The sequence below is a fragment of the Ranitomeya imitator genome, chromosome 5, assembly GCF_032444005.1.
Source record: "Ranitomeya imitator isolate aRanImi1 chromosome 5, aRanImi1.pri, whole genome shotgun sequence".
In the NCBI taxonomy this organism is placed as follows: Eukaryota; Metazoa; Chordata; class Amphibia; order Anura; family Dendrobatidae; genus Ranitomeya; species Ranitomeya imitator.
The window spans coordinates 450,980,129-450,993,923 of NC_091286.1; the positions used below are offsets into that span (position 1 = coordinate 450,980,129).

General features: G+C 46.6%; 1 protein-coding gene across 2 annotated transcripts in view; it reads left to right on the plus strand.

The window, feature by feature from the left end:
* Positions 1–13,795, plus strand: part of KNG1 (kininogen 1) — a 196,996-nt gene that overhangs the window by 162,415 nt on the left and 20,786 nt on the right. For both annotated transcript variants that reach the window (XM_069727230.1, XM_069727233.1), the window contains exon 8: positions 2,766–2,873. In XM_069727230.1, the coding sequence (XP_069583331.1) occupies positions 2,766–2,873 (108 nt within the window). The remainder of the gene's footprint in view (positions 1–2,765; positions 2,874–13,795) is intronic.

The window sequence follows — 13,795 nt, forward strand, 5'->3', positions numbered from 1 at the left end:
GCCCTTGTCACCCCAGTCCGACACTGGATTTTATTTATAATCACGGCTGTTTCCTGATCACGGCTGCCACAGTGACTCCCACACTTTATCCAGCCATGGACGTCAGCGCTCCAGAAAAGTTGCCTCTTCTACAATCTCCTGGCACAGCTGCTGATTACACTCAGGAGTCTCCCCTGCCTTCAGTAGTCTTTAACACAGGTTTTCCAGCAATGCCCTGTCATGTACAGGGAATCTGACTTGTATCCCCAGCATGAGAGGTCAGGCACTTCAACAGCACATATTTGATACACAAGGAGCTGCCCAGCACCTCTGAAGCCATTGCCAAAAAAATCAGAGCCATAGTGATTAGTTTTATTGCTTTCCCTTATAGGGGCCATGTTTCATTTCTTTAGGCACACTTTGAGGATAAGTGAACAGTGGGAAAGCTTCAAGATTTTAGGATTTTTTTAAAATATAGATAACATTGAGACTAAAAATAAATATACAAAAAACCTTTAAAAAATATAAAAATAAAAAAACTTGATTTATACCCCCTTAATGACCGCTGATACATGTTTTTACTGACCTGAGATATAAGAAAATAGCATCCCCATACAGGTGGCAATCCAGCAGCTGTCAGCTGTCCACTATAGCTGACAACTTGCTGCATTAGCCATTATCAACGTTGGCACTGTCCATATCTGTTTAACCCCTTAAATGCTGCTGTGAAAAGTGATTACCTCATATGAATGGTTAACAGAGTGTGGGGGCTTCCTATTTATCCCCATTGGCACCCAGAGATCATGACTGTGTGGTCCTTATGTTTGCTATGGCAATTTATGGCCAAATAGGGCCTTAAAGTCTCCTGGCTACAGTGACCTGTTCAGAAGTTAGCGACATTTAGGTGGTAAAAATAAAATTTTTCATTTCTGTCATGCCACTTTACATTAATTCCTGAAAATCACTTGAAGGGTTAATAAACTACCAGACAGCAGTTTTCAATATGTTGAGGGACGCTGTTTTTTAAATGGTTTTAGGCCATGTTCACACCATCCTTTTTTTCATGCGGAATCGCCGCGATTTTCCCGCTGCGGGTCCGCAGTTGTTTTCCATGCAGGGTACATTACAATGTACCCTATGGAAAACAGGAACTGCTGTGCCCACATTGCGGAAAATCGCGAAAAAAGCCACGCTGAATAGCCGCGGTAAAAAAGAAGTACCATGTCACATCTTTTTGCGGAACTGCAGCGGTTCTGTACCCATAGACCTCCATTGTGAGGTCAAACCCGCAGTAAAAGTCGCAAATGAAAAAAATATCTGCGGGTTTTCTGCGGTTTGTGGTGCAGAACCGCTGCAGTGTGGCTGCCCCCCCGTGCCCCAATCCCACCCCCCCATGCTCCGATGCCACCCCCCTGTGCTCCGACGCCCCCCCGTGCCCTCATCTCCCCCCCTTATACTTACCCGGCCTCCCAGTGTCCGTCCGGCCGTCTTCTCCCTGGGCGCCGCCATCTTGCAAAATGGCGGGCGCATGCGCAGTGCGCCCGCCGAATCTGCCGGCCGGCAGATTCGTTCCAAAGTGCATTTTGATCACTGAGATATAACCTATCTCAGTGATCAAAATAAAAAAAATAGTAAATGACCCCCCCCTTTGTCACCCCCATAGGTAGGGACAATAAAAAAATTAAGAATTTTTTTTTTCCACTAAGGTTAGAATAGGGTTAGGGTTAGGGGTAGGGTTAGGGGTAGGGTTAGGGGTAGGGTTAGGGTTAGGGGTAGGGTTAGGGGTAGGGTTAGGGGTAGGGGTAGGGGTAGGGTTAGGGGTAGGGTTAGGGTATTTTCAGCCATTTTAACCCTAAAAAAACTTCCTAGAAAACACACAGACTCTGCATAGAAAACTGCATCAAAAAACGCATCAAAAAATGCATCAAAAAACGCATCAAAAACGCACCAAAATAGCACCAAAAAAAGGACCTGCGTTTTCTGCCAAAAGCTGCGGTTTTTAGTCCTGAAAAAAAAGGAGGGAAATCAGGAACGTGTGAACATAGCCTTACTTTTGGGGGGTTTCCAATATATAGGACCCTCAAAGTCACTTCAAACCTGGATGGGTCCCTAAAAATAAATGTTGTACATTTCCTTGAAGAAATGAAAAATGACAGCTACATTTTTTAAAGTTCCTTAAAAGGCAAACACAATAAAATAACATTTTACAAATGGAGCTGATATAAAGCAGATATGAGGGAAATGTTATTTATTAAGGTTTTTCTGTGGTATGACTATCTGGATTAAAAGGATAATCATTCAAAGTTTGAAAATTGCACATTTTTTTACATTTTTGTCAAATTTGTTATATTTTTTTTTATAAATAAACACCAAACATATTGACCTAAATTTACCATTATCATAAATTATAATGTGCCACGAAAAAACAACCTCAAAATCACTGGGATTTGTTGAAGAATTCCATTATTACCACATAAAGTGACACTGGTCAGATTTCAAAATTTGGCTCGGTCACTAAGGGGTTAAAGTAAGTTATAACCAGATGGCAAACCTGAGACTTTGTGATAAATATGAATATTATGGAGAATAGAGATGGTATGAGAGGCACTCGGCACTAGATTCGGAGTTTTGGTTTGAAATAATAACATATTGAGCAAAATGGATATTATGAACACAATCAGAGTGTTTTATTCTAGGTGTGTCTGTATGCATGATGATGATATTAAACTGCTAATTATAAACATATTGATATGATCATTTAACTATATCTGTTCTTTACTCTGTAGGGTTTTAAAGGAGAATTATACATGGTCACTTTTACAATAAAAGCAACTAACTGTTCCAAAACCGACTATTCCATTTTGGGAGATGAATGTGCCTTTACCCACTTGTCTGTAAGTTAACTTGTAAATATTAATTTACATAGATTCTTTAACAGTAACTTTACCCATTGCAATTTGGCTTACAGCTGATGAGAAAAAAATGCTTTTGTAATGAATTAATCACATATTTGGTAATAAATATCATATATGCTATTAAAGAAGTTGGACACAAAAAAAACTTTAAAAAATGGGCATATGGCGGTATTATAAAAAAACAAAAAAAACAATTACCAACAGGGAGGAAATGGTTGAGGAAGTAAAGGTGGCTGGGAATTTTGGAGGCAACAATAATGATATCCTCGAATTTTGGATAACTCAGACTTTCAGATTGGACTTCAGAAAGGCAGATTTTAATAGACTCAGAAACAGCATAAGAAAGGTTCAATGGCTGGATGTTCTAAACGATAGAAATGTCCAAGAAGGATGGGATATTTTGCTAAACAAAATTCTCACTGTACAATCAGTAACAATCCCAAAAAGAAGGAATAATCGGAAGCATTAAAAGAGACCAGAGTGATGCTGGTCACTACTCATGGGTAAGCTGTGAAACAGGGTAGTCTGGAGGTCTACTGTCAGATACCAGGAGTGCTCGTAGCACAGAGGGGTAAGTCAAAGGTGTGGAAATAAAACAGTTAGGCTATGGGCACACGTAGGAAGGGGACTGTGGGAAAACCCGCGGGTTTTCCCGCAGCGGATTTGATAAATCTGCAGGGCAAACCCGCTGCGGTTATCCCTGCAGATTTATCGCGGTTTGTGTTGCGGGTTCCGCTGCGGGTTTAATCCTGCACTTGTTTTACTATTGATGCTGCATATGCAGCATCAATAGTAATGTTAAAAATAATAAAAATAATGATATACTCACCCTCTGACGTCCCGATCTCCTCGGCGCTGCAGGCGGCGGTCCGGTTCCAAAGATGCTATGCGATAAGGACCTTTGTGACATCACGATCATGTGACCGCGACGTCACCGCAGGCCCTGATCGCATAGCAACCTGAGACCGGACGGCCGCGTACAGTGCTGCAAACTACATACTACATACATGCTACATACTGCATACGTACTACATACATACTACATACATTCATACATACAATACATACATATAGACATACAGTACATAAAACAGAGTACATACTCACCATTACTTGTCACTTTGTTCCCCGAAGCCAGTGTCATCTGTAAAAAGATTAAAATAACAAACAACCAATATAATCCCTGTCGCAGAAATCCACGAGGGTCCCACGACGATCTCCCGTGGAGAACGGCAGCATCAACTGATGCGACCGCTCTCTAGGGGCTCCAAGAATACAATGACGGGAGAAAGGTATCCTTCCGCACTGTATTCCTCCGCCGCTGTAAAAAAAATAGTCCCTAGTCTCACTTTTGGCATTGCTGTGTGAGAAATTTTCCCATGCAGCAATTGCCATAAAGTGAGACTTTGAACTCTAGTAACCTCTCAGTGATGCACTGCAGGAGCCATTGTCTCCTGTCAGTGTGTCACTGAGGGTCCTATAGAGCAGTGACATCATCCAATGTCACTGTTCCATAGGGGAGATCGTCGTGGGACACTCGTTATTAATTGGACTACGGCGGACAGGTAGTATACGGTTTATTATTTTACATTTTTTGCAGGCGCTGAAGTATGGTAAGTATGGTTAAATGAAGAATATAAAAATACTTTTTTCCTCATGTGTGCGTGTTTTATTAACCCTTTCCTACTATTGGATTAATAATGGATAGGCGTCTTAGATACATAGATGTGTGAAAGCAGCCAGATATATGGATATATACATCTATGTATCTATAGATATATCTATCTATAAATATATCTATAGATAGATATATCCATAGATATATAATACAAAGGCCGATGTTTCTAAGGCTACTTTCACACTTGCGTTTTTAGCAATCCGTCGTAATCCGTCATTTTGGGAAAAAATGGATCCTGCAAATGTGCTCGCCGGATGCATTTTTTACCCATAGACTTGTATTAGCGATGGATCGCAACGGATGGACACACGTCGCGTCCGTCGTGCAACGGATCCATCGTGTATTGGCGGACAGTCGACACGAAAAAATATTTAAGTGAACTTTTTTATTTCCGTCGCGTCTGCCATTTTCTACCGCGCATGCGCGGCCGAAACTCCGCCCCCTCCTCCCCGGACTTCAGAATGGGCAGCGGATGCGTTGAAAAACTGCATCCGCTGCCCACGCCGTGCACAAATTTCACAACGTGCGTCGGTACGTCGGCCCGACACATAGCAACGGACCCGTACCAATGCAAGTGGGAAAGATTCCTTAATGAGTGTTGAATTAAAAAAAAAAAATGGAAACGCAATTTTCTTCACCAGAGGGGGAATGCCGGGGGCCAATATTTGTAGCCTGCTGTGAATATCAGCCCGCAGCTGTCTGCGTAGCCTTTACTGGCTATTAAAATAGGGGGACCACCCCAAAAAATGACGTGGGGTCCCCTATATTTTATAGCTAGATAGGCTATGCAGACAGCTGCGGGGTGATATTCATAGCCTAGAGAGGGGCCATGGATATTGCCCCCCCCCTCGGCTACAAATACCAGTCTGCAGCTGTCCCAAAAATGGCGCCTCTGTAAGATGCGCCAATTCCGGCACTTAGCCCCTCTCTTCCCACTCCCGTGTAGCGGTGGGATAGGGGGTAATAAGGGGTTAATGTCACCTTGCTATTGTAAGGTGACATTAAGCCGAGTTAATAATGGAGAGGCGTCAATAAGAAGCCTAGGCTAATAAAACACGCACACATTAGGAAAAAAGTATTTTTATATTCTTCATTTAACCATACTTACCATACTTCAGCGCCTGCAAAAAATGTAAAATAATAAACCGTATACTACCTGTCCGCTGTAGTCCAATTAATAACGAGTGTCCCACGACGATCTCCCCTATGGAACAGTGACATTGGATGATGTCACTGCTCTATAGGACCCTCAGTGAGACACTGAGAGGAGACAATGGCTCCTGCAGTGCATCCCTGAGAGGTTACCTTAGGACAAAGTTTCACTTTATGGCAATTGCTGCATGGGAACATTTCTCACACAGCAATGCCAAAAGTGAGACTAGGGACTATTTTTTTACAGCGGCAGAGGAATACAGTGCGGAAGGATCCCTTCCTCCCGTCATTGTGTTCCTGGAGCACCTGGAGAGCGGTCACATCAGCTGATGCTGCCGTTCTCCATGAGAGATCGTCGTGGGACAGTCGTGGATTTCTGCGGACAGGGAGTATATTGGTTGTTTGTTACTTTAACATGTTTTACAGGTGACACTGGATTCGGGGATCAAAATGACAAGTAATGGTGAGTATGTACTCTGTTATATGTACTGTATGTATGTATTGTATGTAATGTATGAATGTAATGTATGTAGTATGTATGTTGTATGTATGTTTTGTTTTTTTTTTACATTCAACACATTAGCCGGATGATGGGACTACTACTGTCCCATCATTGGCTAATGTGTCAATCACTGTCACAGGCATCGTCCGATGGGACTTGTAATCCCATCTGACGAAGCCTGCACAGACCCCCGGCAGCCCGCACAGAGCCCCGGCAGGCCGCACAGAGCCCCGGCAAGCCCGCACAGAGCCCAGGCAGCCCGCACAGAGCCCCGACAAGCCCACACAGAGCCCCGGCAAGCCCGCACAGAGCCACGACAAGCCCGCACAGAGCCCCGGCAAGCCCGCACAGAGCCCTGGCAGGCCGCACAGAGCCCCGGCAAGCCCGCACAGAGCCCCGGCAAGCCCGCAGAGCCCCGGCAGGCCGCACAAAGCCCCGGCAGGCCGCACAGATCCCAGCAAGCCCGCACAGAGCCCCGGCAAGCCCGCACAGAGCCCCGGCAGGCACGCACAAAACCCCGGCAGGCCGCACGGAGCCCAGGCAAGCCCGCACAGAGTCCCGGCAGGCACGCACAGAGCCTTGGCAGCCTGCACAGAGCCCCGGCAGGCTGCACAGAGCCCCGGCAGGCACGCACAGACCCCCGGCAGGCTGCACAGACCCCCGGCAGGCTGCACAGACCCCCGCCAGGCTGCACAGACCCCCGGCAGGCTGCACAGAGCCCCGGCAGGCTTCAGGAAGCCCTGGCAGCCCGCACAGAGCCTTGGCAGGCACGCACAGATCCCCAGCAGGCACGCACAGAGCCTCGGCAGTCCACACAGAGCCTCGGCAGCCCGCACAGAGCCCCAGCAAAGAGCCTCGGCAGGCACGCAGAGAGCCCCAGCAGGCCGCACAGACCCCCGGCAGGCTGCACAGACCCCCGGCAGGCCACACAGCCCCGGCAGGCCACACAGAGCCCCGGCAGGCTGCACAGAGCCCCGGCAGGCACGCACAGAGCCCCGGCAGGCCGCACAGAGCCCTGGCAGGCATGCACAGACCCCCGGCAGCCCGCACAGACCCCCGAGATGCACGTACAGATCCCCGGCGGGCCCGCACAGACCCCGCCTGCACACACAGACACGCACAGTGTTCGCCCACGCACCGCCCACACTTCCCCCCTCCGGAACAGGATGTAGAAGGACAGAAAGGGCTTATTTACATTCCGATATTTGTGTCCCATTGACTTGCATTGGTATCGTATATCAGTATCGGCGATATCCGATATTTTTGGGATATCGGCCGATCCAATCCGATACCGATACTTCTTGATATCGGAAGGTATCGCTCAACACTACTAATGACCTGATTCTGCAACAGATTGCAGCTCTGAGGGAGATGACCCTGCTGTCGACTCCGATTCATTCTGAGGCCTGGGACAAATTCAGGTTAGCGCTGAGGAAGATGAGTCCCGAGGACGACACGGGAGCTTTCATTGCCACATTTGAATGCACAGCGGAGCAGGAGAGCTTGCCAATTTCCCATCGTGCTGAAATTTTGGCCCGTATCTGATAGGAGATACCCAGAAGGTCTACTTTGACCTCAGTCAGGAGGATGCCCACCACTGTGGGAAACTCAAAGGTGAGATCCTTGCCCAACTGGGGGTTAACACTTGTACACAACATGTGTACCAGTGGTCTTTTGTGGAGACCCGACCCGCTACATCTCTGGCTTATGACTTGTTGCAGCTAGTCAAAAAGTGGCTCCAGCCACTTGAGACCTTGTGCCCAGCCCAAATGGTAGATGTGAACTCTGCCAGCAGCCATGCAGTGTTGGGTAGGGCAAGGGAACCTAGGTAACCTAGACCAAGTGGTTAGCCGGATTGAGCATTATACAGTACAGCCACCCAGGACTTTGAACAGGACTATGCCCTACTGCGGTTATCACGCCGACTCCTGCAAGCCCAGGAGCCTGGGAAAGGGTCATGTCCCTCTGCTGGGGACATTCAGAACTGAGCCCATACTGAGGGGGTACCCCGGATTGAGGGTGGCAGGAGATCAGTGCCCCTAAATTGGTCTCAAGGATTAGCTGTGCCACCACTTTCAGGTGATGGTGGTGCCTAGTACCAGATCATGTGGCTGCCAACAGCTCCCTGACGGCGGAACCCACGGCTGGTGGGTTTACTCACTGGGTGTCAATATATGCCAAGACTGTCTGCACCACAAATGCAGACACTGAATAAGTTGAAACACAACTGTGCCACATACATGTCAATGGGTACTAGATGGAGGCTTTCTTAGACTCAGGGAGCCTAGTGACACTTCCATGGATCACTAGTTGCCAGGGACAACCCCAATGGTCGTAAACAGGTAAGAGCATTCCTCGGTATCATTGGGTATTGCCAATGGTTTATACCTAATTTTACTGGGAGATCAGCACCCCTGACCGATCTCTTAAAGGGAAAGAAGTCCACAAACAGAGGAAGTGTGCCAATCTATGAAGTTAGCATTATGCAGACAGACTGTCCTCACGAGCCCCAACTTCAAGTAAGGTTTTATGGTACGTACAAATGCCTCGGAGGTAAGCCTAGGAGCAATTCTGTCACAGGAGATGAACAGAGAAGAACATCCGGTCAGCTACTTGAGTAGGAAACTTACCCCGGCTGAAAAAAATTATAGCATAGTGGAGAAGAATGCTTCGCCAGTAAGTAGGCTTTGGAGTATAGAGATATATTGAGCCCACTGGAGTGCGTTGTAATCACAGCTACACCTGTGGTTACAAGGCAGAATAAAAGAGAGTATGGATTTGGTCAAACTATTTTGACCAAGTCAGATTTTAGGAAAACCCAACAAGGGCTTTTATTTTTTGAGAGATTTGTAGGTTTGGTAGTGGGGCGAATTTCTCCCTCCACTCCAGATTTTGGGAGTAACCCATGTCCACAATTCACATTTAAGTTTTGAGTTGAGATTTGTGTCTATCAGTGTTTGGTTTGCAAGCAGCAGAGCAGGAGGGTCTATGCAATACAGGCCTGTGTGAGGTTAACACAGAACCAAGGAAAACAAAGCATCTGATGCATCCAAGGATACTACGGTGCTGTCACCCACGGCAACAGCTTTTGATACCGACTGTTTGGATGATCCAGCTGCGATCCAGAGGACAACGTTTACCATACTTTGTGAGTTTTTGGAAATAAAGAGGTTTTATCTTGAAGTCTTTTGCGTCACTGTCTCTCTATCGCACTGTGTAAACATTGCTTCACGTCATATGGTGAAGAGTGCGGGCAGTGTGAACTGAGGCATAGCCCGAAAAAGCTGCATGTACTACAATTAGAAATAACTTTTCGACATTGAGGGTAATCAATGAGTGTAATGAGGCTGCCACAAGAGGGGGTGAGTTCTTCTGTAATGGAAGTCTGTAAACAGAGGCTGGACAGACATCTGTCTGAGATGGTTTGGTGAATCCAACATTTATCAGGGGTTGGAAATGATGACCCTAGAGGTCCCTTCCAACTCTAACATTCAGTTCTACTACACCTTAGTCATTCTTCAGGTCTTTCAGAAGGAAGCAGGAACAAAATGCCAGGAGACATCAGAAGCCATGTCCCCCATAATAATGAGGGACCAATAAGTATTTTTTTCCTTTTTCATTTGAATATTACCATGGGTTCATTTTCATAGTGTTTTTCTAGTAGTGAACAACACACTTAAGGATAAAGTGGCATTTTCCCCCAAGTTTTGAACTGCCTGTAAATCTCCTTCTGCTGCCTGCAGATCAAGACATTTATCCAGATGTAACTAGAACTAAAGCTCTAGTCCTCTTCTTCTCTGAAGAGACAATTTGCATTTAATTTTCCAGAGGAGCATTGCAAGGCTGAAAAGTCACCTTACCTTGACATGGCAGCCTTGACTTATCACTCTCCATAAAGAAAAACACCCAGCACACCATATCTCAAATTTTGCACTGACAAGGGGCAGTACCCCAAAACACAGTGTCTGGAAAATGAGACTATGGTTTGGCTTTTATCCTGTCGTGTGGCAAGGCTTATTGGAGGGTCGATATTGACTTTTAGGATTGCTACTTCCAATAGGTGGCACTTGAGTTCTAGGCCCCTCTGAAGAGACAATTTGCATGTACACTAGAAAACAGTAAGAAGGATGCAGATGCTGTTGTTTCACAATTATGTAAGACTGCATGTTGTGACGTAGCATGGTAGAAAGTAGCAAGGGAGAGATGGACATTGTGCATCATTTTTTAATTTTTTGGAAGTCGCCAACAATGAACTCCAATTGTACAATGAATCCCAACGGTGCCCAAAGGACCCATTTACTAATGATGGAGTTTATTAAAAATTCTGTTGCTTTGTCTGTTTTGATGAAAAATATAGTGGGACAGAATGTGCCCTGCCAAATGTGATAATTCTTAAAATGCTAACAGCAATATACCTAAAGTGTTACATTTGTAAGTTAGAATTTAGTAAACCAGAGAAGTAATAGGCTATCTCTAATTCATATGCATTTAGTCGGGCACTATCGCAAACCAAAACACGACTTAATGGACTTACATAATCCTAATGCCCTATAAAAGACTCATATCTACAGAATAGATTGTATTTCTTTATTTGGACAGAAAAATGGTTTTATTTCATATGTTTAATAGGATTCCTTGGTGCCCGACAGTGGCATGGCCAAAGGCTCAGTTTACTGTTCCACCTTTTCAATCAACATACTGCAACCATACACTTCATTAGCCCAAATTGAATCCTCGACCTTGAACGTCCATACTGAGCATGCAGGAACCAAGTGCCAACACACAATGTCAGTGCAGGTATGCTCTTATCCCTTTCTCCAATATGCAGTGGCCACTCGCTACAGTGTCATACTGTGTGCAGCAAGTTGCCACTACAGACAAGAGAGGCAGATCAAAAAACACCTGCAGTGACATTGTGTGTTTACGCCTCTTTGGTCCCTGCAGTGACAATTGAGACTTGCAGAGCAGGGGATTCAATTTGGGAAGCACTTTTTCTGGAGACTAAGTACCGTACTTTAAATTGCATTTTGGGGGGTGACAGACTGTCTTTCTATCTAGATATCCAAATTATGCAAATTGTCTCTTCAGAGAGGAAGAGAACTAGAACTCTAGTGCCTCCTATTGGAAGTAGCAATCCTAAAAGTCAATGTCGACCCTTTAACGAGCCTTGTCACATGACTTTGGATAATAGTGAAACCAGAATCTCAATTTGCAGACACTGTGTTTCAGGGTACTGCCCCTTGTCAGTGCAAAGTGGAGATCTGGTTTGGCTGAGTGAGAGTCCTCCGACCGATATCCAAGAAGTATTGTTTCTCCTTGCAGAGAGATTGACATGCAAAGCATGCCGAGTTTCTAGATATCCAGAAACATTAATGTGGTAGTTCGGAACTAAACTTTATTTTATTTCTAAATGCCTATCTAATTTCATAATCTAATCTCTTTTCTAATACACTTTAATTAAAAAGTCCTTACCAGTCCCACTCTACTCTAACTGCGTGTTTGTTTTTTTTACCAATTCCTCATTGATGATGCTACGTTTGAGTATGCCAGTGCATGTCAGTCGCCCACTAGGGCAATGGGGATACTCGGTACCGGGTACGGTCACACTTAAAGGGGATGTCACGGTGGCTGTGACCCGGTCCGTGGCCCTGGGCGCCCAATTAAAGGGGGAAACATCTTTTAAGGGGATTTGTAAAGTTTGTGATCGTGACGCCACCTGTGGTTCTCGGTCAGTAGGGACCGACGCTGCTTAAAGGGGTCCTCTGGGGTAATGTTATTGCAGCATAGATGGTGACGCTTCCCACAGGTGAAGCGGGGTCCCCAGGGCTCCCAGTGTGCTGGAAAGAGGTGGTGTATGCCGGAAAATAAATAGAGGACTCAGAGTTCTAACGTCTTTACCTGGCTTACTGATGGTAGAAGTCCACAGTCCAGGGTACCAGGAATAGGTGGTGATGTGGTCCGGCCGGCTTGGAGGCAAAGGTGATCTATCTTCCAGGTGAGGTCCATAAGCCTTCCTACTCACGCTAGTATGCGAGGTCCTTGCTGCCTGTGGCTTCCGTACAAAGTTCTCTCTCTCCTGTCCTGGGACAGTTACCCATATGGTGGGCAGTGTGAGCCTTTTTATATTGTCTCTATTACGACCCGAGCTCTTAGTGTACTGCTGCACCTTCAGGTGTGAGTGCGGGCAAATAACATAAAGTGCTATGCCCTCCGGTTCTGCCGTGCGACCTGGAGTACAACACTGCCTCAGGATCCCGGTGCCTGGTTCCTGCATTTCGGCTCTGAGGGTGCCCGGTCACAGTTCCCCTCTGAGCCCCCTTTCTTCCTCCTGTGCTTCTTACGTCTGATTCATTACATTCAACCCCTTGAGTTCACTTCCTTCCCTCGAGCTGCAGCCTGGCCTGGATTCAGAATGTGTTGTATGTAGGTGCGCTACCTGGTAAAGGGAATCCTCCTTGCCTCCAAGCATGATATCGCCCTCCCCGAAAGAAAGGCAACATCACTGTAACAACCGGTTACCTGGGGTGTTACACATGCTGGGATAATCAAATCAATCGCCATCAGGGGGAAGAGTCTGTGGCCTTCCTGAAATGAAGCATAATCAGTGACCTCCATTTCAATGGCTGTGCTAATCTCTGCTCTACTGAGCATGCCTTGCTTGTCAGTTCCAATGTATGCTTATTAGATTCTTGTTACTGTGCAATATGCACAGTGACCATGTGTAGAAATCGCAGGAACGCTGGATGTCGCCACGGACAGGAGGCAGACCAAGAGTTAAAGTAGGATAGGGACAAACGGAAGTTCAGTAATAAAGAGGTTAATCTTATCGGACTCTAGACTTCTAATGTGAGGAAATTCAAGATTCCAATGGTGGCATCGGCAACAGTGGCGCAGGTCATCTCGACAGAGTCTCTGACAGGCGGGAATCCAACGGTGGCACCGACAACAGCGGTGTGGGTCGTCTCGTCGCAGTCTCTGGGAGTTAGGAAGATTTCCTGTGTTCAAAACGTATTTAGCACAGTACTGAGTCTAGTATTGGGAACTGCCAGAATGTGACTTCGCTCCGTGGTGTACACAAGTCCTTGGTAGAGAGGCTCTGGCCTAGCCGTCTGTTTCTCTCTCTGGGTCGCACACTCAGTGCAGTCTCTGCCTTCAACTAGGGTCACCTCCTAGCATGGAGGGTAGTGGGGAGCTGACACTCGGTTGTCCACAAACAGTGGACCTGTATGCAGGGGTCTGTCAAGTATGTGGTCACTCTTGGGCAGAGCGTGTGTGGTACTCACTATCACGCCAGGTAAGGCACCTGGCTTAGCTCCGCATGGCTCTGCACAGCTCCACTCTGCTGGCACGGCTTTGCACGGCTCCGCTGGCACGGCTCTGCTCTGCTGGTTCGACTCTTCACTGCTGGTACGGCTAATCCCCCCAGTACTGCAGCTCCTATCCTGGACAGCAGCAGCACGGCCTGTCACAGGCCCAGCACTCTCAGGTGGAGGAAGCAGAGCGCGCTGCTCACCACTCTGCGCGCTGCATTTACTTGGCGCCAACCCAACCCTCAACGCGTGCTTTTCC